At 35.7% G+C, this 22483-nt stretch overlaps 2 protein-coding genes across 5 annotated transcripts; one reads left to right on the top strand and one right to left on the bottom strand.

The window, feature by feature from the left end:
• Positions 1–1544: 1544 nt before the first annotated feature.
• Positions 1545–19873, top strand: LOC108343823 (alpha-glucan water dikinase, chloroplastic). 4 transcript variants are annotated; one of them, XM_017582229.2, is made up of 34 exons: positions 1545–1702; positions 1851–2115; positions 2785–2826; positions 2928–3037; positions 3173–3251; positions 3382–3473; positions 3575–3728; positions 4974–5195; positions 5314–5652; positions 5738–5845; positions 5965–6063; positions 6152–6289; positions 6400–6488; positions 8250–8384; positions 8633–8795; positions 8888–8977; positions 9067–9252; positions 10103–10165; positions 10255–10317; positions 10408–10467; positions 10617–10769; positions 10888–10971; positions 13726–13902; positions 13981–14087; positions 14216–14429; positions 15443–15546; positions 15693–15831; positions 15928–16053; positions 16628–16738; positions 17350–17448; positions 18030–18203; positions 18320–18412; positions 18595–18710; positions 19330–19873. In XM_017582229.2, exons 2-34 carry the CDS (start codon positions 1879–1881, stop codon positions 19532–19534), a joined length of 4371 nt encoding a protein of 1456 aa, XP_017437718.1. In that variant the 5' UTR covers positions 1545–1702; positions 1851–1878; the 3' UTR covers positions 19535–19873. The 4 variants fall into 4 exon arrangements, with proteins under 4 accessions (XP_017437718.1, XP_052731324.1, XP_017437709.1 ...); XM_052875364.1 differs by having other exon boundaries at positions 2910–3037; XM_017582220.2 differs by lacking the exon at positions 1545–1702 and having other exon boundaries at positions 1790–2115.
• Positions 19874–20839: 966 nt separating this feature from the next.
• Positions 20840–22246, bottom strand: LOC108341132 (uncharacterized). Its single transcript, XM_017578787.2, has 2 exons — positions 21953–22246; positions 20840–21683 (listed from the first exon to the last, which is right to left on the bottom strand). The coding sequence occupies exons 1-2, from the start codon at positions 22162–22164 to the stop codon at positions 21269–21271; spliced, it is 627 nt and encodes a 208-aa protein (XP_017434276.1). The 5' UTR covers positions 22165–22246; the 3' UTR covers positions 20840–21268.
• Positions 22247–22483: the final 237 nt, after the last annotated feature.

The raw sequence follows: 22483 nt of genomic DNA, 5'->3' as shown, positions 1-22483 counted from the left end.
TCTACTAGACTATTGGCCCAATAATACCTTAAGTGTTGGCCCAATTATGGCCCAACACCATTTAACGCGGTTGACCTTAGTTGATGTAGTGGATGATGGCCTGGTTGACCATTATTGTGGTAGTGACCGGACATTTAACAATTAGTAATCGTTCGATATACACTATATCCGATACAACAGAGGATAAAATAATCAAATATATCTGATTAAAGATATTGATAAGTTGTTTATGAGCAACTGACCGAATCTAATGCCAAATCTAAAGTATGTTTTTATTTTATTGGGCCTGGATGAGTTTAGGATCCATGAGGTGACTTATAAATATAAGGTCAGTGCTAACAGCCAGATACGTTCGACTGAGTTCACAATACTCAATTAGAATAAATACAAAACATTCATTTATGAGCAAAAACTCCTTTAACATATGACTAACTTGAGCGACAGAGTGTCTTTGTAGGTACCTCCCCCCTCGGTCAAGATTGAAGTCCATTGAACGACCAATACTGTGACAACCGAGTGGCTCAGACTGAAAGCAGACAAGCGGAACACACAATTCAAGCATCGAAATCACGTTAGAGAGATTAGTGTCTTGGTCCCACAAAATCCCTATCAAAACACACACACACACATATATATATATATATATATATATATATATATATATTCTTATAGCATTTTTTTTGTAATATATTATTGACATTATCTGCAACCATTATTACACCAGGAACTATTTTTCACAATGAGAATTACTTAATGTTTTATAAAGCTAACAAAGTCATAATATATGTTAAAAGGAACTATTCGTTAAAAAGTAAAATGTTACATGTCTGGTTATAAATAGATAAAATGACTAGCAGTTAAAAAAATTGGAAGATCAATATAAATATTTAAATTAATATTATTTAAGTCTGTATAAAAAATTGGTTTAGGTCTGAACAATTCAAGACAGAGCCTTACAAGTGGTTCAACGTATCATGTTTTCAATGGACAGCAATGCAAAATCTTATTTTTACTTGCCTATGTCGCTTACACGTATCAATACATATAAGATAATTTTAGTTTCTAAAATGAATTTAATTGATTGGACAGAAAAAAGAAAAACTAACCTTTTCCACTTCTTGCGTGGTGAATCCATGGGTGCCAATTGTGCGAACGTTAAATCCTCATAACTTGTCGCTGAATAAACCAATGGGAACTAAGCATTTTGAAGTAACTTCAATAATAGTAAAATCACAATAAGGTTACACAAATTCATCTGTTGACAAACAAGAGGCTTACTTAATTTGGAATTCCTCTTGATGCGGACAATTCTAACCGTGTGAATCACGGTACTATTGGAATTAAATTGAAAAGCAGGGGCAAATAAGAAAGAAAGGAGTTATGAATATCATAAAGAAGAAAGTATCAGCTCTCACGGGCCCCACGGGTTTCTCTCACAAACACTATGTCATCATGCGATGAAGCACGTGACAACTTCTCCAGCCCCATCCCGTCCAATATCACTTTGCCACGTGTCCATTCCCCTTGATATTACTTCTCTCGGCGTTCCAAGTGAACCAACCGATACCATACACACACTTCCAAGCTCTCTCTATCATCACAGTGAAGATTTTCTTTCTAATTTTACGTGATTCCAATCTCACACTCTTCTCGAATCTCAACCGAAGCCACTCTCACCTTCCACCGATTGAAGAAGACGAAGGTTTCTTTTCTTTTCTTTCTCCGTTTCCTTCCAAATTTGCCTTTCTCTTTCTCGTTCCTATTTATTCACAGTTTCTGGCATCGCGACTATTGCTCATTGTGAATTTGAATGATTGACGGATGTTAACGCTTTCCTTGGATTTGTGTAGAGGAATAATAAGGAGTGGATCCGTGAAGATGAGCCAAAGTATCTTCCACCAAACGGTGCTTTGCCAAACGCAAACGGTTGCGGAACATCAAAGTAAGGTAAGTTCCTTCCCGGTTAGTGTGAACAGAGTAAAGAAGAATCTCGCGCTTCGTACAAATTTTCGCGGGAACAGGCTGTGTGTGAGGAAATGCAAATTAGCCATGGGAAAGCACCGCCACGTCGACGCTATTCCACGCGCTGTGTTAACCACGAATCCGGCTTCTGAGGTATGCTCCAATCACCATAACATCATTACGTCGTTTCAATCTGATCATTATTATTATATTATCATCATCATATATTTATTATTGTTATTATTTATATTGAAGGGAGAACTAATCATTCTAAAATAGTTCTTACTCTTTACACTCTTCATTTTTTAAGGATCAAAATTATATTAAGAATAAAAAGTAAAAGGGAGGATTCATTTTGTTAAATTAGTGGTTAAATGCTAAATTTAGAAAACGTAAAGGTTGATAGGGAAGAGTAACTCTTGGAGTCTCTCCTTCTATTATTATTATTATTATTATTTAAATTATTTAATGCTGCTGAGAAAAAAATTACTGGATAGTTAATCATGAATGAAGCTTTGTAAAAAATGTAATCATAAAGAAACAGTAACTTTCATGGAAATGTTCGCTCTTTATAATGTCTCTATCAGAACGTTAAGAAATTGCGTTTATTTTCTTGAGGCATTGGATTGAATGCTCATACATGAACATGACAAGAGACAGTAGCTTGTCATGTAACTGTTAATTTGGGCATAAATCAACATTACGCGTTTTTGTGAGCGTATAAAATTTAATCAATAATATTCAATGTGTTCCTTTTCTTGTCTGTTTTTATTAACTGGAATTTGAGTGTTGTGTTGACTGCCTTTTTTGGTCATTGAACAGCTTTCTGGGAGGTTCAACCTTGATGGAAACATTGACTTGCAGGTATTCATGTGGCCCGTAATATTGAATTGTGTTCATGGATGGTAAATATGAAATTGTAGTAAAACATTATTAGTTAATGATAGTGGTATTCAATGGAGCAGGTTAGTGTTAGTTCTTCACAACCAGGAGCTGCAACACAAGTAGATATTAAAGTTTCATATAGTAGTGGCTCTCTGCTTTTACATTGGGGAGTTGTGTGTGATCAGCCAGGGTATGTTCTGTACTAGTTAAGTTATTTTGATATTCCTCAAGCATTTTAGGTGTTTGGGTTAGTTAATAATAGTCTTTAATATATCTTGTAATTTGAAGGAGATTTGTTTCCCCCCGTTTTTTATTTTTTTTTCAGGAAGTGGGTACTTCCTTCTCGTCGCCCGGAAGGAACTAAAGTTTACAAGAACAAAGCTCTTAGAACTCCTTTCGTGAAAGTAAGTTTTCAACATTAACTGCAACATAAAAAAAAAGTTTTATCGGAATGTTGGTAAACTGAGTTGACATCTTTAAATATAGATTTCCATATCGTTTGACTAAATTTTTTTCTTGCTTTTCTCTTATTAGGCTGACTCGGAATCCTTCCTTAAAATAGAAATTTACGATCCTGCAGCGCAATCCATTGAATTCCTCATACTTGATGACGCCAAAAATAAGTGGTGTGTTTTTCATAGCCTTGATTTTTTATCGCCTTTATTGAATAATAGTTTCACGGTAAACTTAGACATAGTTATTTTTGTTTTTTTTCTTCTAAATGTAGGTTTAAAAATAATGGTGAGAACTTTCACATTAAGTTACCAGTAAAAAATAAGCTATCTCAAGAAGTTTCAGTTCCTGAAGACCTTGTACAGATTCAAGCATATCTTAGGTGGGAACGAAAGGGTAAGCAGATGTACACTCCAGAGCAAGAGAAGGTCAGTAATAAAAATGGTCTTTCATATCTTGCATTTAGCTGCAAGTTTTTGAAGTTTGCTGCCTACTTTGTTGCTTTCAGCTGATTCTTTTTTATAATTTCCTAGTTCTCCCTTTAGTTTGTTTGCTCTCCAATTGTGTTATATTAATTTTCTGCTTTTCATTCGAAGAATGTTCTTCTGAATGTATCCATGGTAAACGTTCTTGGTTATGCTTGCCATAACAATCACTGAAAAAGATTAGTTTTTGCAATCTCGTATAAATCCTATGCTCATGTATTGTGCAGGTTTATTCACATTCCCACTCCTATTCCTCATTTAAGTTGATTCTATCACATTGGGTTACTACGCGACCCACTCTCTGGATTTTGTCTTTATTTACATGAAATATTATTCAGAAGAAAGAGCATTTTTGCACTTGTGATTGAGAATAAACTACCAAAAGCATCATCTCTTTCTTCTATAACATGATACATAGCTAAGATTATTTTCTTGTGCCTGTTGGATAGGCACCTCACTACACCATAGAGTGTCTCTGGAAGAACACTTTTGCATACAAGATATTTGATATTTTTTATTATTTTTAAACTATTCTTTGGATATCCATGCTCTACAATATGCTAACCACTCTAAATAAACTGATAATTGTGTTAAAATATTGTTTATTATATTCATCATTTGGTTTTGTAATGATTAGCCAGTTATTAGGACTTAGGTCATGGTGAACATTTTGTTAGTGGTGGTTATTCTGCCATAAAATGGGGGTTATATGGGGGGAAGTTAAAAGGAAAAGTCCCTTGTACAACAGGCTCTGGGAGTTAGATCTTCTATCCAAATTTGTTATTATTTGATTGTTCATGGCTGTTATAAAAAGCACTGCTTTACATGCTCCTTAAATTATTCTCTTGAACAAGAATTCTCTACGTGAAATTGCCAGAATTGAAAAGTAAAGAGGAAGTGGAGGAGGTGGGTGGGGGTTACTTTTACTGGATTTGATTCTTGTGTTTTTGTAAAAAGAATGACAATTATGATTCCTTCCTTTTGGTTTGTAAGTTTAAGATCGCAATTTGTTCTGTATAGTTCATTTTTGGATAATCTAAGATTATATGGAAAATGGATTTAGTGACAGCCTTCTACTTTTGCTGGAATTCAACATTAGCCTGTCATATTTTACTGCTCTCCTCTGAACTACTGCATTTTTCCTTCACATACATGATTAGTATATAACTTCATCCTCATTTATGTTAGGCGGAATATGAAGCAGCTCGGCAAGAACTATTGGAGGAAGTATCTAGGGGTACTTCTGTACAAGATCTTCGTGCAAGGTTAACTAAGAATACTAAAGCTGCTGAAGTGAAGGAGCCTTCTGTTTCTGAAACAAAGACTATCCCTGATGAATTTGTACAAATTCAAGCTTATATTCGTTGGGAAAAAGCTGGGAAGCCCAACTACTCTCAGGAACAACAACTTGTAACTCTGTGACATCCTCTCTAATTTCTACTTTTCTGTTGAATATTAATTACGTAGGTTGTGAAATTGTAATTCATTTTATCTAACAGAACTTTTTGGCACTCTGCTTAATTGTCAGATGGAATTTGAGGAAGCAAGAAAAGAGTTGTCAGCGGAGGTTGAGAAGGGTGCTTCTTTGGATGAGATACGAAAGAAGATTATCAAAGGAGAAGTACAAACTAAAGTTGCCAAGCAGTTGAAAACAAAAAAATACTTCCGTGCTGAAAGAATACAGAGGAAAAAGAAAGATTTGAGGCAGATTATCAACCGAATTGTTGATGAAAATATAGTTGAACAATTTAAAGATGTTCCAAAGGTCTTGACAGTAATTGAACAGTATGCCGAGGCAAGGGAAGAATATGAAAGTGGTCCTATTTTGAACAAGACAATATATAAGCTTGATGATAATGATCTTTTGGTGAGATAATTTTGCCAAATTGATGTTTTGAGCTGGTAGGTCTTTTATTGACCATCCGATTTTGATAGTCTTTCATATCTTTAAGGTTCTCGTTACCGAAGATGCTGGTAAGATTAAGGTTCACCTGGCTACAGACTCAAAGAAACCTCTTACACTTCACTGGGCCTTATCTAGAACATCTGAAGAGTGGTTGGTGAGTGTTTATTGTACTATATACCAGATTAAGGTGCACCTGGGTGTTAAAATTGTGTTGTTTGTTTCATCATATTTTTTAAGGCATTTTATTTACAATAAACTCATTGGCAATCTTAGTTACCACCTAGAAATGCTCTGCCCACTGGATCTGTTGCTCTGACTGAGGCTGCTGAAACACCTTTCAAAGCTGGTTCTTTGTCTCATCCTTCCTTTGAGGTGTCTACAATATCAATCCGAAGTATTTTAAGTCTTTAGACCTTTGGATTTTAATTTAAAAGTTTAATAACATTAATTTAATTTTCAGGTCCAGTCCTTGGATATAGAGGTTGATGATGATACTTTTAAAGGAATACCATTTGTCATTTTATCGGAAGGAAACTGGATAAAGAACAATGGATCAAATTTTTATATTGAATTTACTGGAAAAAAGCAGATACGAAAGGTTTCACTTTCTGAAATTGTGTTTGTATTTCTTCTTTCTCCAATTATGTTGGCCTATGTCACCATGCTATCATGATCAACAATATATCTTTTTTTTTTTTCCATTAAAAGGATTTTGGTGATGGCAATGGTACAGCCAAGTTCTTGTTGGATAAAATAGCAGAAAAGGAAAGTGAGGCACAAAAGTCCTTCATGCATCGGTCAGTAATCCCTTAAAAACTTTTACTACTTTATTGAATTATTGTTATCTGTCATTTAGAACTAGAAATAGGGTTTTGTACGGGATCTTAGCAAACCTTATTTTCTGTTACTATTGTGGCAAAGCATGTGGCTTATAGACTGGCCAAGGGTCCTCCACTGATAGTTGTATTCTTAACGGCAATTTGAGCTTCTTATCACCAGCTACCAATGCGATATGCTATGTCTTTGTGTTTGAGCATGTAATACCAAAGGTTTCGTTGAGTTATTGGGTTCTTGAAAATACTATTTATGCATTTTATGTTATTTTTTGTATCCATGACAGATTAATCTTAGATCTGTCATGTTGTGAACCATATTAATACTAAAGAATTGCTATGTTGAAAGTGTTAGACATCTATCAAACTATGAATGGAAGAAGAAAAGAGGTTTAAGTGAAATAACTTTATTTTTATTGGATTGGATTTGGTTGACTGGGTACCTTAATTTGATTTACGTGACTGTATAGGTGAGAGATATGTATAACCAAAACCTTTCTAACATAATTTCGGATATATCATTTTTAATTTGATACCATTTATATGCAATGGAATTTTAATGGATAAGTAGGTAACCTATTTTCTGACAGCATTCAGAAATTTTATATTTTGTTAGTAAAAAAACTATATATTTGGTTCATCTTATCACCACCTCCATATAAGGCTTTTTAATGTGGGTTATTTTCTAAAAATATAGTGTCATAGATTTCAATTTCAAAGTGCAGCTCCAAATTAATGTCATCACCTTTTGATATGTGTGCGTTGTAAAAGATCAGTTAGCCAATATCAAAGGTATGAATGTCAGAGGGGACGGCGTTACCATTTTGTTACATGGAACTATTGGTGAATGATTGAAAGTCTTGTCCCTAAATGCATCTTTTGTGGTGTCATAGATTCGTAGAAAAAGTTGTTAATTGTCAGATGATAAATTGTCCTGACGATTACTTTTTGATATTCTCGGACTAATATTTAACTTTTGCTTGTTTGTTTATTTTGCATATTCAACTTATTGGCACCTTTATTCCCTGACCACTTACTGTGGGTTCACCGATATACTCACTAGGGTCTGGGATATCACATGCTTCTTTTGGGAAGAAAACTAGGACGTCTGTATATTCAGCTTAATATGAACTTACCTACTACCTTTACCTTTGTTTTTCCCCTTCTTTTGACTTTAGAACAAAGCTAAGATAGTTCTTCTCAATATTAATGAAATACATGAAAAGAAATAATCAGGCATTTACAAAACAAAGTATCCTATGTTTCTTTAGTGGATTTTAGTTTGAACAGAACTAGATTTTCTCCCCTTTCTGTTTTTCTCTCATTGGATTTTTTCGTTTGTTGACTGTTCATACTTTTAAGTTCCCTGTCAAAGGCTCTGTCTGTTTTGGGGTTCAGTCATGTATCATTGCTTATTGATACTAGTAGATAATAACATTTTACTTAGAGAAGTTTTAACAACGTTCTTTCTGGCACACTCTTCTCAATATACTAGTAGTAGATGAAACTCATGTAGGTTCCAATGAATAGCGAGACACATAAATTTCACTTAATAATATGGATGTGTTGAATAGTGTGTGTAAAAGCTTGGAATCTTTCGTTTTTAATTTCCCTTTTTCAAAACGAACCTTGATGCATTTAACTGAACAAATACAAAATATTTATTAGGTTGTTACTTTGTTCTATTGGTTATGAGATGCTCACTCATCCTTTTTTCCCCTTCAGATTTAACATTGCATCGGACTTGATAGATGAAGCTAGAAGTGCTGGTCGACTGGGTCTTGCGGGAATTTTGGTGTGGATGAGATTCATGGCTACAAGGCAGCTCATATGGAACAAAAATTACAATGTGAAACCACGGTAGATTTCCTTATGAAATCGTTATCATCACTTGTTTTGTGAACTTCTCTGGATAATGAATAATGTTAACCATTCTGGGAAACAAGGATTATGAATCACAATTAACTTTCTGCTTTAGATTTGGCTAGTTTATTGTCTTTCTTTTGTAAACCGTCTTGTTCATTTTCTATATAGTTTATGATTATGTCTGTCCTGTTTATATGCTTGATCGTCTTCTTCTAGTAAGTATTGCTTACTGATTGGAACAGTGAGATAAGTAAAGCACAGGATAGGCTTACAGACTTGCTCCAGGATGTTTATACAAGTTATCCACAGTATAGAGAAATTGTGAGGATGATCTTGTCTACTGTTGGTCGTGGAGGTGAAGGAGATGTTGGACAAAGGATTCGGGATGAAATACTTGTTATTCAGGTATATTTGATTTTTATTTTCTTTTCTATAGCATCTGCATATTTCCCTCTTTGCTGCATATGGATTAATCTTATGCAAAATTTCTATTACAGAGAAATAATGATTGCAAAGGTGGAATGATGGAGGAATGGCACCAGAAGTTACACAATAATACTAGCCCTGATGATGTTGTGATCTGTCAGGTAATGTATTAAATGTAGTTGTAGTTCTGTTTGTAATTCCTTATGGTTTGCCTTATCTTCCTTACCTTTATTGTTTTGGTTCTCTTCAGGCACTAATTGATTATATAAATAGTGACTTTGATATTGGTGTTTACTGGAAAACATTGAATGACAACGGAATAACAAAAGAACGGCTTCTGAGCTATGACCGAGCCATTCATTCTGAACCAAATTTTAGGAGAGATCAGAAGGAAGGTCTTCTGCGTGATCTGGGAAACTACATGAGGACTTTGAAGGTTGTATTTATATATACGGTCTTAATTATGTGTTTTTCTGATTCCTTTTTTTTTTTTCAATTAGTGAATGTACATTAAATGAAAATTATCTTGGTTTCTATTCAATTATTTTTGCTATAAATTCTTATTGTCGTGCTAATATGGTTCCGCTTATAAATTGGGAGTGATCGTGATAGAATAGTTGCTATCTCTGTGTATACATGATAACATAAGTAAATAAAGTTGTTAGGAACCTAGAAACAGTGATGAAAGGACAAGGCAGAAAAAGAAGCAACGATAAAGTCTTGTACTGTATTATTCATTTTACATTGTAAAAACCAAAGCTTAAAAAGGAAAACTACTTTTTCCTTTCTTTACAAGGTTCTCCCTGTCACAAACAGCAATTCGAAAAGACTGCCCTAGCTCTCCTTAACATGACAATATATAGAATTTTACAAAAAGTCGTCATCTCATATCAGATAACAGCTAACTGTTAGCCAGTTAACTGCTTCTGCTTTTATTTTTTTTCCTGTAGTATACTTGCAAGAGCCCCCTCCTTTTTCCCTTGCCTATCAGAAGTGGAGTTCATTTTTTTCAGATAAGGTTTGTTTGTTGTTGCCAATGATAAGCTGCAAGGGCTTTTCAGAAGTCGAGGGAAAGGTTCATTGGGCTTCTACCTCACATTCTGTATTAATCTAATACTGCTACTGATTTGAAGATTTGTTCCACCTTTAGTTACCTCTTTGGTGGTCTTAGAAAATTGTCCATTCCTGTATTTCCCACCATAGTATAGTACCCTTGACATATTTGGCTTACCTTGTGGATTATATTTTGTCCTATGTTGATTTTGGTTTGATTACATTATATGCAGGCAGTTCATTCAGGTGCAGATCTTGAATCTGCTATTGCAAATTGTATGGGCTACAAATCTGAGGTAACAAGACAGCTAAGATCTCTGTTGCTCATCCTTTTCTTATATCTTGAGATTTTCATGCAATTAATTTACACTTAATTGTTTCTCAGGGTCAGGGCTTCATGGTTGGGGTGCAGATAAATCCAGTGCCGGGTTTGCCTGCTGGTTTTCCAGTAATGTTTATTAATTCTTTATAAATCCGTTTGTGATGATGTTATGTCTTCTGAAATATAACAAATATTTATTTGATCTACCACAAACAGGGGTTACTAGAGTTTGTCATGGAGCACGTTGAAGATAAGAATGTTGAACCACTTCTTGAGGTATACATTGAAATTATATAATTTATGTATGAGAAGAGGAAAAAGTGAGAATATTTAATTAATGAATAATGTTAAATTGATATTGATTTGATGTGATGTGAAATACAAAGCGCCAGTCCTATTAATATATGTTTGCTTCTATTCAATAGGGATTGCTTGAGGCTCGCCAGGAACTCCAACCATCACTTAGTAAATCCCAAAGTCGTCTGAAAGATCTTATATTTTTGGATCTTGCTCTTGATTCTACCGTTAGAACAGCAGTGGAAAGGGGTTATGAGGAATTAAACAATGCTGCACCTGAGGTAATTCCCTGTTTTGAGGGTCTAATTGTTTTTAAATATTGCTTACTGAATTTTTTTGTATTGATACATATTTTTTTAAAATCAAATTCTGTTATACACTGGTGTGTGGACTTTGCAGAAGATAATGTACTTCATCTCCTTGGTTCTTGAAAATCTTGCACTTTCATCGGATGACAATGAAGATCTTATCTACTGTTTGAAGGTATAGTGAGTTGTCCATTTTTGTTTCGTACTCACTAGTTGGGTTATTTCAAAACGCAGACTCAGGCTTTTAAAGCCTGTAGATGTGGTATGTCATCTGAAAATGTTTTCACTAACAACGAAGACTTGGGTTGTGCATTGCTTTAAAATGTTTTCAATGCAAACTGAATTTAATTGCATCGACAAAGTAGTATTATTGGTATAAAATTACAAATTCATCTCATTACCTCATTATTTTGGATTTGTTTGAAATAACTGAGAAAACAAAATTATTTCAAAAATCAATTATATTTTTAATTGATTATAGCAAAAATAATTTGCATTTGTGTAAGTTTGCTGAGAGCTGGTGTTACGTACCTGAGGTCGATACGTAACTAAATCACCCTCTCACACACTCACAACAAGCAATATATTAAGGAAAGAATGGAATTGAACTAATGAATCTCTTTTATTGATGGTAATATCTGGATAAACACAAGTAAACAATAACTGGGAGCATAACCTCCTTCAGTCAACCAATCATTGGGAGCATAACCTCCGTCAATTATCGTGGAGTATAACCTCCTTTACAAAACTCAATAATCAAAAGCATGCCTTAAACCCTAGGTTTCCCCTTTATTAATACTAATTAATTCTCTGCCGAAGAGGTAATGAATAATAAAAATTACTCCTATTTATTATAATTATCTGATACGAATAATCCTATTTATTATAATTATTTGATACAAATATCTTTATCCTTATTTACTATTTATACGTAATAATATCCTTATTTACTATATTTAACTTATACGTAATAATATCTTGAGGTATGACCTTACACTCTAATTAATTTCCCGCCCATCCTAACTGCTGTGTCAGTTAGGATGCTTCCCTGTTGTTCCCAACCATTCGGCCCTCCTGCTCCTTCCTTTCTACCGTTTGGTGCTGCTCCCAACCGTTCGGCCCTCCTGCTCCCTCCTTTCTACTGTTCGGTCAGCTTGCTCCCTTCCTTCTATCGTTCAGTTTGGTTGCTCCCTGCCTCCCACCGTTCGGCCTGGTAGCTCCCCCTTATCCACCGTTCAGTCTGACCATCCCCCTTGTCCACCGTCCGGCCTTACCTCTACATGTCTGCCACCGTTCGGCCTTTACGGTCAATACCGTATGGCCTCACTTCCCTCCTACCTTTCTTCTCGTTCTCATTACCTCCCACCTTATACCCTAACATTACACCCCGCTGCAAAACAACCTTGTTCTCAAGGTTGGAAACGGGGAGCTTGATCTCATGGCTCCTCATCAATTTAGGTCTGGAGGCTCGGGTGGTGGCCATCCCTCCTCATCTTCCGCCAATATCGGGACTCTCAAGCTCCTGTCCGGACAACGGTGAGCAGGACCGAACTTCTCGCTGCATCTAAAGCACCTTCCTTTTTTCCTCCGTTTTTTCATATTCCTATAGGGTAGATCCCTCACATTTCTTTGCTTTCGTCCGGTCCCCCACATTCTCCGTGATGTCCGCTCGGCTCTCCATGGCAGTTACCGTTCGGCTCTGGTTAGGGTGACTGAGCTCCTGCCACGTATCCACACCGTTCGGTTTTTCACCAGATTGATTCTTGATCATACTTCCGCTCCCAGCCTTCACACCCCCTTGGATCTCCTCCATGCCCCTCACCATCCTCATAGCTATCATCAACTCTCGCGGATCAAGCAGTTGTACTTGCTTCCGAATTTCATCATGTAAGCCTACCATGAAGTATCCTATCAGCTGTGCTTTGGTCACTCCCCTTGTCTGTCCCACCAAGATTTCAAACTCCCGGATGTATTCCTCCACTGAGCCTGACTGTTTAATGGCCGCCAGTCTCTCAAAGATTGGTCCCTGATTGCTGCCTCCGAACCTTACCACTATTGCCTCCTTCAGTCCATCCACGTTCGGTCGTCAGTTTGCTCCCTCCAGAATCTGAACCAGAATCCGACACTACCCTCCATACTGATGTATGCTAGACGCAACTTTTCCTCCTCAGACACCCCTTGTAACTCGAAGAATTTATTTGCTCTATTGATCCAATTCAGTGGATCACTCCCTTCGAAAACGGGTAGCTCTACCCTTCTCCAATTCAAAGGTTCCTCTTGGTGCCCAACGCCGTGCGGTCCACCCTTTCCACCACCGTTCGGTCCACCTCCTCCACCACCGTTCGGACCACTACCATTTGGTCCACCACCATTTGGTCCTCCATCCTTCTCGCCCTCATTGTTTCCTTTTCCATTGACAGAATCCTAACTCCCTTCTGACTTCCCATCTAGATGATGGGTTCGTCCTCCCATCATTCTCATCAACTCTTGTAAATCCTTGCAGATTGCCTCCACCTTTGCCTCCACTACGCCTATGGACAGTTGCATGCTCTCTTGATTTAACCCCACGTGCTCCAGTTTGACTTCGACTGCACTCATCCTCCCCTCCATGATGTTTCTCACTCTTCTTTGTCGCTCCGGCTGGCCTTACCCTCTCCTCCTTCGATCCAGCAATTTCCTCCCTTGACTATGCGGTAGGTCGGACCAATTGTTACGTACCTGAGGTTGATACATAACTAAATCACCCTCTCACACACTCACAACAAGCAATATATTAATGAAGGAATGGAATTGAATGAATGAATCTCTTTTATTGATGGTAATATATGGGTAAACACAAGTAATTTATTTCATTTGGATATGAGGAAAAGAATATGTATATGAAGATAAAGGAAAATATCCATTAATATTTCTTTGTTTTATTTTGAAGGGATGGGATCTTGCCTTAAGCATGTGCGAGAGTAATGACACTCATTGGGCATTGTATGCTAAATCAGTCCTTGACAGAACCCGCCTTGCACTCACAAACAAGGCTCAATTATACCAGGAAATTCTGCAACCATCGGCAGAATACCTTGGATCACTGCTTGGTGTGGACCAATGGGCTGTATGTATTTTTTGGTTTCTTTTGTTCTCTATCTCTCTATTTTGCCTTTGTTTGTCTCTTGAAAATCTCCCGCTGCAGGTGGAAATATTTACTGAAGAAATTATCCGAGCTGGATCTGCGGCCTCTTTGTCTACTCTTCTAAATCGACTGGATCCTGTGCTCCGAAAGACAGCTAATCTTGGAAGGTAAACTGATCATGCTTGTTCCTGATTTCATCTTCATTATAATATAGTCAACAGGCTAGACCTTACATAATCATTCTGTTGTTTGGATAATTATAACCTTCTAATCTAATTATAATTGTCTCAAACAGCTGGCAAGTTATTAGCCCAGTTGAAACTGTTGGATATGTTGAGGTTGTAAATGAGTTGCTTGCTGTTCAAAACAAATCATACGAGCGACCAACAATTTTGATAGCCAAGAGTGTAAAAGGAGAGGAAGAAATTCCAGATGGTACAGTTGCTGTCCTGACACCAGATATGCCTGATGTCCTATCTCATGTTTCTGTTCGAGCAAGAAACAGCAAGGTATCATCTTACTTTGGATAACCAGACTATTTTGCTTATATTTAAGGATGGTATTATTAAATGGTGAACCTGTGTGTTTCATGTTCAATTTGGCACTAGATTAGTGTATCTATAGTCAAATAGCGCACAGTCACTCTCTAACTATGATGACATTTGAGTGCATGCTCCCTCAGTAAATTAGCATACTCCAACAACAGTATTTATATTGAAAACTACTTACCTTCGTTCTCAGCTGATTCAAAATTTGATTCTCATTAAATTCAGCATCCAATCATTCAGAGACGATGATATTGTAGTGTTAATAATGTAAACAAAAGGTTTTTCTGGGAAATTCAAGGACAGTTGGATCAAAAGTCCAGGATTTGGAAGGTTTATATATAAAAGGTCAAAATGTAAATGACCAGGAGAACTTACTGATTGGGAGAGTGCTGGAATTTGTATTCACGTTGTCGGGAGTCAGTTACTCCTTACTAGGCTAACGAGGATATTCACACACATTGTGAGACCCAGTTATTAAACTTAAGGAGGGGTAGAATCCGGGAATCTGAATGTTAGCAGTTTTTGGCTGTTGCTTGGGCAGAGAATGCCTTCTATATGAAGTCTTAGCATCTGGTTAGTGAAAGAGAGTTTACAAATCCTTTCTCATTTCAGTAATTTTATCCATCTTTTCTTTTGTGGCTTGGGTTTCTACCAGGATTGATATGAATTGCAAATTTAGACTTGACCAATTATGAAGATTTGATTAAAAGACTTGACATGCTTATTCAGCTAACCTGTTATAGAGTGCAATGCCTGTTAATGTGAGACATAAAATAGAAAAATTAGTTATCATATTTATCTTATGGTCTTTTAACCAAACACAGCAGTTGTGAGCCATTTAATCAATTTCATCACGTGGGATAAGGTTATTGTGGTTGTTATGTCATATTTATCATGCTTATGATAAGCTATTTATTGCTGAGAAGATTTTGAAATGCAATGACTGTAAAATGCTGAAGTTTTGAGTTTTCCAGGTTTGTTTCGCTACATGCTTTGATCCCAATATCCTTGCTAACCTCCAAGAAAATAAAGGAAAGCTTTTGCGCTTAAAGCCTACATCTGCTGATGTAGTTTATAGGTAACATTGTTTCTGCTTTAGATTGAAGTCCTAAAGATGTTAAAATGCCTTCCTGTTAAAAAATTTACTTCACCTCCCAACCTGAATTGCCGTGTTTTATTTCCTTTCTTATGCGATTTTTCTTTATTTTGTGGCATTTCTTACAGTCAGGTCAAGGAGGGGGAGTTTACTGATGACCAATCAACTCACCTGAAAGATATTGGTTCTGTGTCTCCCATATCTCTGGCGAGAAAGAAGTTTAGTGGTAGATATGCTGTCTCATCTGAAGAATTCACTGGAGAAATGGTTAGTTTTCAAAATGACCTACATGTGTCGGTATACATATGCATTTTTCTAATACATGTTTCCTCCAGAATAACTTGCTCAAGGTTATGTTCCCAGGTTGGAGCTAAATCTCGTAATATTGCATATTTAAAGGGGAAAGTAGCTTCTTGGATTGGAATTCCTACCTCAGTTGCCATACCATTTGGAGTTTTTGAACATGTTCTTTCTGATAAATCAAATCAGGTTCTATATATTATCTTTTTTGTCCATATTTTTCATGTTGCTTAATGAAGTATTTTGGGATTATCGTGGATTTTCCATGTATATCAACTAGTGTGATCTTTTAGTAATTTGAATTGGAATTTGGAATACACACACATTGGCTTCTGATTTTGGCTTTTTGAATTGCTAAACCTATTGTATTCGATCCATTGCAGTTTTCAATTTGTATACAAAAAGGTTGGTAACTTAAATCTTAATGAGTGCATATATTTGACTGTGAACTTTTAAGGTGCTAAATTGAATTTTCATAACAATTTATAATAACTGAACCTTAATACATTTCAAGTGCACTACCCTTTAAAAAATGGAGTTCCCCCACTTCATGTTGCATTAGTGGTTGTTTTTAACCTAGGAGTAAAATTGAGGTTATGGAAGAGGCAAAATCTTATACTAAAGCATAGTATTCCATAGGATTAAAATCTCAAAGATTGTTTACCTTCATGGTTGACATCTATGACTTATCTCATTTTTCATTTACTTTATGCTAGCCTTTCCTGTAGTCTAATGAAATCTTGGACTGCATATTAACCAACAGGCAGTGGCTGAGAGGGTCAATATTTTGAAAAAGAAGCTAATTGAGGGGGACTTCAGTGTTCTCAAGGAGATTCGCGAAACAGTTTTAGAGTTGAATGCACCACCCCCGTTGGTATGTTTCTTTTAGTACTGGCTTAACTTTTACATGATACAATAAACATTTATTTATCTTGATTCTTATTGTTGCTTATACTATTAAAAGGCCACTACTCTGAATATAGAGCCTAGTGGCATGATTTGATTTATTTAACTAACACCACTTAACAGGACAAGGTTTGGTCTTGATGGTTATGTGATATGTTAATATTACACAGGGTTTCCGTGTAATCTAGTGTAGCATTTTGGTATTTCTTGTATGTCAAACTGTACGATTATTGGTCCCTATTTATTATGTACTTGACTGGTTGAAGAAAACTGCTTAATTAAGTTTTAAATTATCCCTCTCTAGTAGCTGGACTTGAATTGAGATTCCGACAATCATTCTAATGAACATGAGTCTAAATTTTTCTGTTATGACACCCCATATACCCCTCTCACCCCTTCCAAATATTTCTTGCAAATCTCTCATTTTGCAAATATTACTGTTAATCCTGGTGGAATAGCAAAAGTTGATATCTAGTCTAAAGTTCTTCGGCTATCCTGCAGTTTTTGAACTATTCCATGTAAATGATGTGGAGTCTTATCGATGAAGCCAATGAATTTATACATTAACTATATTCACAGGTTGAGGAGTTGAAAACTAAAATGAAGAGTTCTGGAATGCCTTGGCCGGGTGATGAAGGTGAACAGCGATGGGAACAAGCTTGGAAGGCTATAAAAAAGGTTAAGACTTCTCTCCTTGTTTGCATGAACTAGGTTTGATATATCTTATGCGAGAGATTTTTTTTTTTTTTTTTTTGTATTTTACCACTGCCCAATTTTACTATGGTCAACATAAATTTGAAATATTTTTCAGATGTTATTGGAGACCAATATTTAAGTTCTCTATCACATACTCTGCAAATGATGCCTTCTGGAAAACATATGTTCTATGCTTTTCCCCTTAATCATTTAACGTTATCTTTTTATGTTTTTTTTTTTTCTCAATCATGAATTTGTTGGCTCCTGGATATTCAGGATATAGAAATACTTAATAGGATGCATTGTGTGGGTTAAAAATTTATTCACAGTCTACTATCCACCGATTTTCCTTGTTTGTCCTTTATTTTTGAAAATCTCCCCAAGTTGTTACACCTGGACATGCTTGCAATGTACAGTCAAAATAAATATATTCCTACATATACATGTTAGATATGTAGATTAGATCTATTTCGAATTTTAGTGAAAAAATCTTCATATTTGTGTATAGTACTATTTTAGTGGTCACGAATCAATATCATTTATTTGTTTGATTCATTAAAAAGGTGTGGGGCTCCAAGTGGAATGAAAGGGCATACTTCAGCACACGAAAAGTTAAATTGGACCACGAGTATCTTTCCATGGCTGTCCTTGTTCAGGAAGTGGTAAATGCTGATTATGCTTTTGTCATCCACACGACTAATCCGTCCTCTGGGGATTCGTCAGAGATATATGCTGAGGTATGTATAATGATGTCATGTTTTCCCCTATTCTTCCGCCCATTTAAGGAAACGTATTCACTATTGGATCGATATGGGAAAGAAGCTATTTTAACTGTGGTACTGTTTTGATATAGGTGGTAAAGGGACTTGGAGAAACACTAGTTGGAGCTTATCCAGGTCGTGCTTTGAGTTTTGTCTGCAAAAAGAGTGATTTGAACTCTCCTCAGGTACTTCTGCAAGATCGTTTTATTTTTGTAGTATTTTGTATGGTTAATGCCCAAGTTATCATTCTTTTATTGATTATGTCAAATATAAGAACATCATAATGAACATATGAATTTATCTTTACCAGTACGGCATTTGTTTTTGGAGTTTTTTCTTATTTTGCTAATTTTTTGGGCTTCCTTAGATCATGGGTTATCCTAGCAAACCTGTTGGCCTATTTATAAGACGGTCAATTATTTTTCGATCTGATTCCAATGGTGAAGACCTAGAAGGTTATGCTGGTGCAGGTCTTTATGACAGGTGAACTTTGACAACTCTTCATCGATGATCGTCTTCCTTATAAACTTTGTTTGGATTAACTTTTATGAGAAAGTAGAACGAATTAACCTTGTCAGTTAAAATTAACTTGGGCATAAGATAAAATTAATCTTTTTCCTGATAAAAAAATTGAACTTTTAGAATAACTTAATTTATTTACCTTTTAATTTTATTCTATGAAACAGGGTCATAGCTAATGAAATGATGGCATTGAACTGTATCCATGTTTTATTATCTTAACGCGATGCCAATCATTTTAACTGTTTTCCCCTTGTGGTATGAAATTGCGGCAAGAATTATATCCAATGTACACAAGTCATTTTCAATTGAACATGGAATTTGTCTAGCTTTACATAACTTGCCTGGCTAGCAAATGATATGTGTATGGATAAGAGAGTATAATTGGCTATACTGATTAATGTATCTCATTTTCTGGTCTTTCTGTTTTCATAAATAATGCCAACCCTTAGGATATAAGAAATTAGTACGTGCATTGATATTTGGGAGATTAGATTTGTCCTGTGAACCCCTTGAAGTAATTATTTTCCAATTCCATTTCATGCTTTCTGACATTGATTTACTGAATTTCCCTTCTGAACAGTGTGCCAATGGATGAAGAGGAGACGGTGGTGCTTGATTACTCATCAGACCAACTGATCCTTGATGGAAATTTTCGCCAGTCAATCTTGTCAAGCATCGCCCGCGCAGGAAATGAAATTGAAGGGTTATATGGCTCTCCTCAGGACATTGAAGGTGTCATAAAGGATGGAAAACTCTATGTTGTCCAGACCAGACCACAAATGTAGACTTCTACCACCCATATCATCTAAACCACCTCTACTTTCTTCATCCCCGTGCAATATGGCGTTTCAAATGTGCCCATGCCACCATCTGCCAGTTCAACATTTAAACATGCGGATTACAAAAATTGGCTTCATAGATTTAATACACGTGATATATTCAATTTTAAGGAATAATTTATAAGTGTATAAACACAGAATAATGTAAATTAAGAAAAATTTAAATAGCTTTCTTTTTCCTCACCATAAATTATATCTAAAGCTACTTCTAAATCAAGTTTGTGTTTTTACTTGAGGGGTGTATGGACCGGGATCAGGTTAATAATATTCGAAGTACCTTCTTTATATTCTGCATTAGTTAAAATCATTACTTTACTATACTATTCGATAGTTCGACTGTTTGTTTCACTGTATTTGATGCTAGTACTCTATATGAAGTTTCGAGGACGATCTTAAAAGAAATGACTCCCTTTTAGGGACAACCTGAAGGTTGGCTTTCAGGACATCTTATCTTTTCTTGACCTCTGTTTTTCTATCTCTTCCTCCTCTATCCTCTTTCATATCTTTTTATTCTTTTATGATCATGCTTCTTTAGAAGTTAATTTTTCTTTTTACCTGTGAAGGCTGAATACCAAAAAGAGAAAGTGAGCATTATGAGCATTTTTGGCATGGCGAAAAACATTTCCATATTCTTATTCTTTAAAGAGAATAATTGCGAAATCGCAGATTCTTTAAAGCTATGACAACCAAGTGAAATAGTAATTATTTTCACTTCGTCAGCAAAGAGATGTGTTCACAGGTTTTTGTGCATACAAAATTATACTCTTATTCTTAAGATCTGTACCTCCATCCATCTCATTGTCTTTAGCTACTGGCATAAGCACTTGAAAATGAAAAAAAAATTAAAACAACTTAGTCCACATCATTTGAAGTTATCAATGTGTTAATGGTTGACTCATTGCCACACATGTTCATAGTCTGTAATTGTTTCTTCTATCAAAGACTATTGAATTTCGAGATATTTTCCAAAACTCGTTAGCAGTATTTTGTTTTTCAAAATCTTCTGCTAAAATCTCCCCACCTGACCTTGATAATATGTATTAGTTTTTATTATAAGCGCGTTGTGCGGATGTTAGACAAGCTGAAAATGCTTCTCCTTCCAACGTTATCTCCCATAACGACATCTTTACCTTGACATTGTTTTGGCAATAGATTTTTCACTTCAAACTTGGGCCATAACTATTTTAGGCTAATTTGTTATAAAATGTGAATTGGACAAAATAAACTGTTCAAAATACAAGCGACACAGAATGATCCCATTCAAAGAATTGAATTATGGTGGTTATCTGAATGAATTCAAATAATTATTTAGCATCATCCAAATGCTGGCTAAACAGCAATTAGTAACAAATAATTCTTATCCTAAACCATTCAATATGAACTATTTCTATATACTAAGTAAACCATCAAATGTTTTATAATTTACTTTTATTTACATTAAACCCTCCTCAAACGCCGAAACAGTAAGACATTTCACACATGATATCATTGAGACAAGCCATTTCAACACTGGCTAAGACCTGAAATCAGTGAGACAAGTCAAATATATAAAATTAGAGGCTAAAATTAACTTTTTTCAGATACTTAATAATAATTTTAGGTGTACACATAGGTCCGCCACTGCATTCCAAGCACAATGACAAAAAAAAGAAGATACTGCAATTCAACGAAGAACAACACTCAGCACTGCGTCCCAATTCCCGACACATTTATCCACACTTCATTTAAGCGTTGAGTAGTATTATGAGAGGAAGAATTGTAGTTGGCAATGATATAGGAGTTGGTATCTTGTATTGTTATGGATTGCTTGTTTAGGGTAGTTACAAGAGCTTCGATTTCTTTGTTAACATTATCATCATTCGCATACCCACTGAACTTCCTAACTGCTATGCACTGACTTTTCCACTTCTCTATCCGCAGCTTCAGTTCAGGATTGGGCAGCGGAGGTTTCCCATGAAAGCGAGTTGATATGAATATTCTTACAATATAGGCATTCCCAGAGGGTGACGATGAAGACGGCACACTCGTTAAGGCTGGAGCAGTAAATGCAATTTTTGAAGAATTTGAATTCGCGCCATGGATATACTGGTATAACCTGGTGCATCATTTACAATCACTTATTAACAAAAGGATTATGTTATTATAGCCATCAGCACATCATTATCAGCAGCATACGTACACAAAATCTATTTTTGAATGAAAGTTAATCTGAAAAGGAAGGAGAAGAGTGAAGATGCGGTGAAAGCAAATACTCTTGCACATGTTTTGCAGAAAAAAAAAAACATCAACAAAAAGAGATTTTAAGATGCAGAGTAGAATTAATAAAGCAATGGAATTTGTGAAATGGGAAATAAAAGATAAAACCTCTGAAATCCAATTCTGTAGGACTGGTCGAAGGAAGTTCCAGAAACACGGGATGATAGCCATGTGGATTCATCGTAGAGTCTAATCTGAAAATCTGATTCGGAGAGTATTAGTGTGTACTTGGGTAATTCAATTGCCTGCAGTATGTTACCACTGCACCAACAAACTGCTATGAACAAATAGTAAAGAAAGTGCAGCGCTGCTGTTTCCATCACTGCCTGTCTTCTCTTTCCAAATTATGTGCCAATTTTAAATAGGCAGAAGGAGCACACAGCACACAGAAAATGAGTGGAAGCAGGAGTGGGGTGGGGTTTTAGTCATTAATCATTACCTATTTTGTTCCCTTTCTCTTTTACTTTTTTGCGTAATCTGAGCAGATTTCCGTGTCAAATTATACATGTAAGCAAACTCCATTTTTCTTTACCACGGTAAATAACATTTGTAACATCTCAAAAATATAGTGTCAAAATCATATAATGGGAACATCACAAATTAATAATATTACAAATCAGTCTTACAAAAGAGATGACG

The sequence above is a fragment of the Vigna angularis genome, chromosome 1 (assembly GCF_016808095.1).
Source record: "Vigna angularis cultivar LongXiaoDou No.4 chromosome 1, ASM1680809v1, whole genome shotgun sequence".
Taxonomy (NCBI): Eukaryota; Viridiplantae; Streptophyta; class Magnoliopsida; order Fabales; family Fabaceae; genus Vigna; species Vigna angularis.
The sequence above is the reverse complement of the archived record's forward strand: the minus strand, read 5'-3'. Positions and strand labels throughout refer to the sequence as shown.

Bases quoted from the DNA above. Each gene is read 5' to 3' on its own strand.
- LOC108341132 (XM_017578787.2), bottom strand. From the start codon at position 22,164: ATGGAAACAGCAGCGCTGCACTTTCTTTACTATTTGTTCATAGCAGTT. The intron at 21,684-21,952 runs GTTTTATCTTTT...ATGATGCACCAG, and splicing joins TACAGAATTGGATTTCAGAG to GTTATACCAGTATATCCATG.
- LOC108343823 (XM_052875361.1), top strand. From the start codon at position 1,822: ATGTTAACGCTTTCCTTGGATTTGTGTAGAGGAATAATAAGGAGTGGA. The intron at 5,653-5,737 runs GTGAGATAATTT...CATATCTTTAAG, and splicing joins TTGATGATAATGATCTTTTG to GTTCTCGTTACCGAAGATGC. The intron at 6,064-6,151 runs GTGTCTACAATA...TTTAATTTTCAG, and splicing joins TGTCTCATCCTTCCTTTGAG to GTCCAGTCCTTGGATATAGA.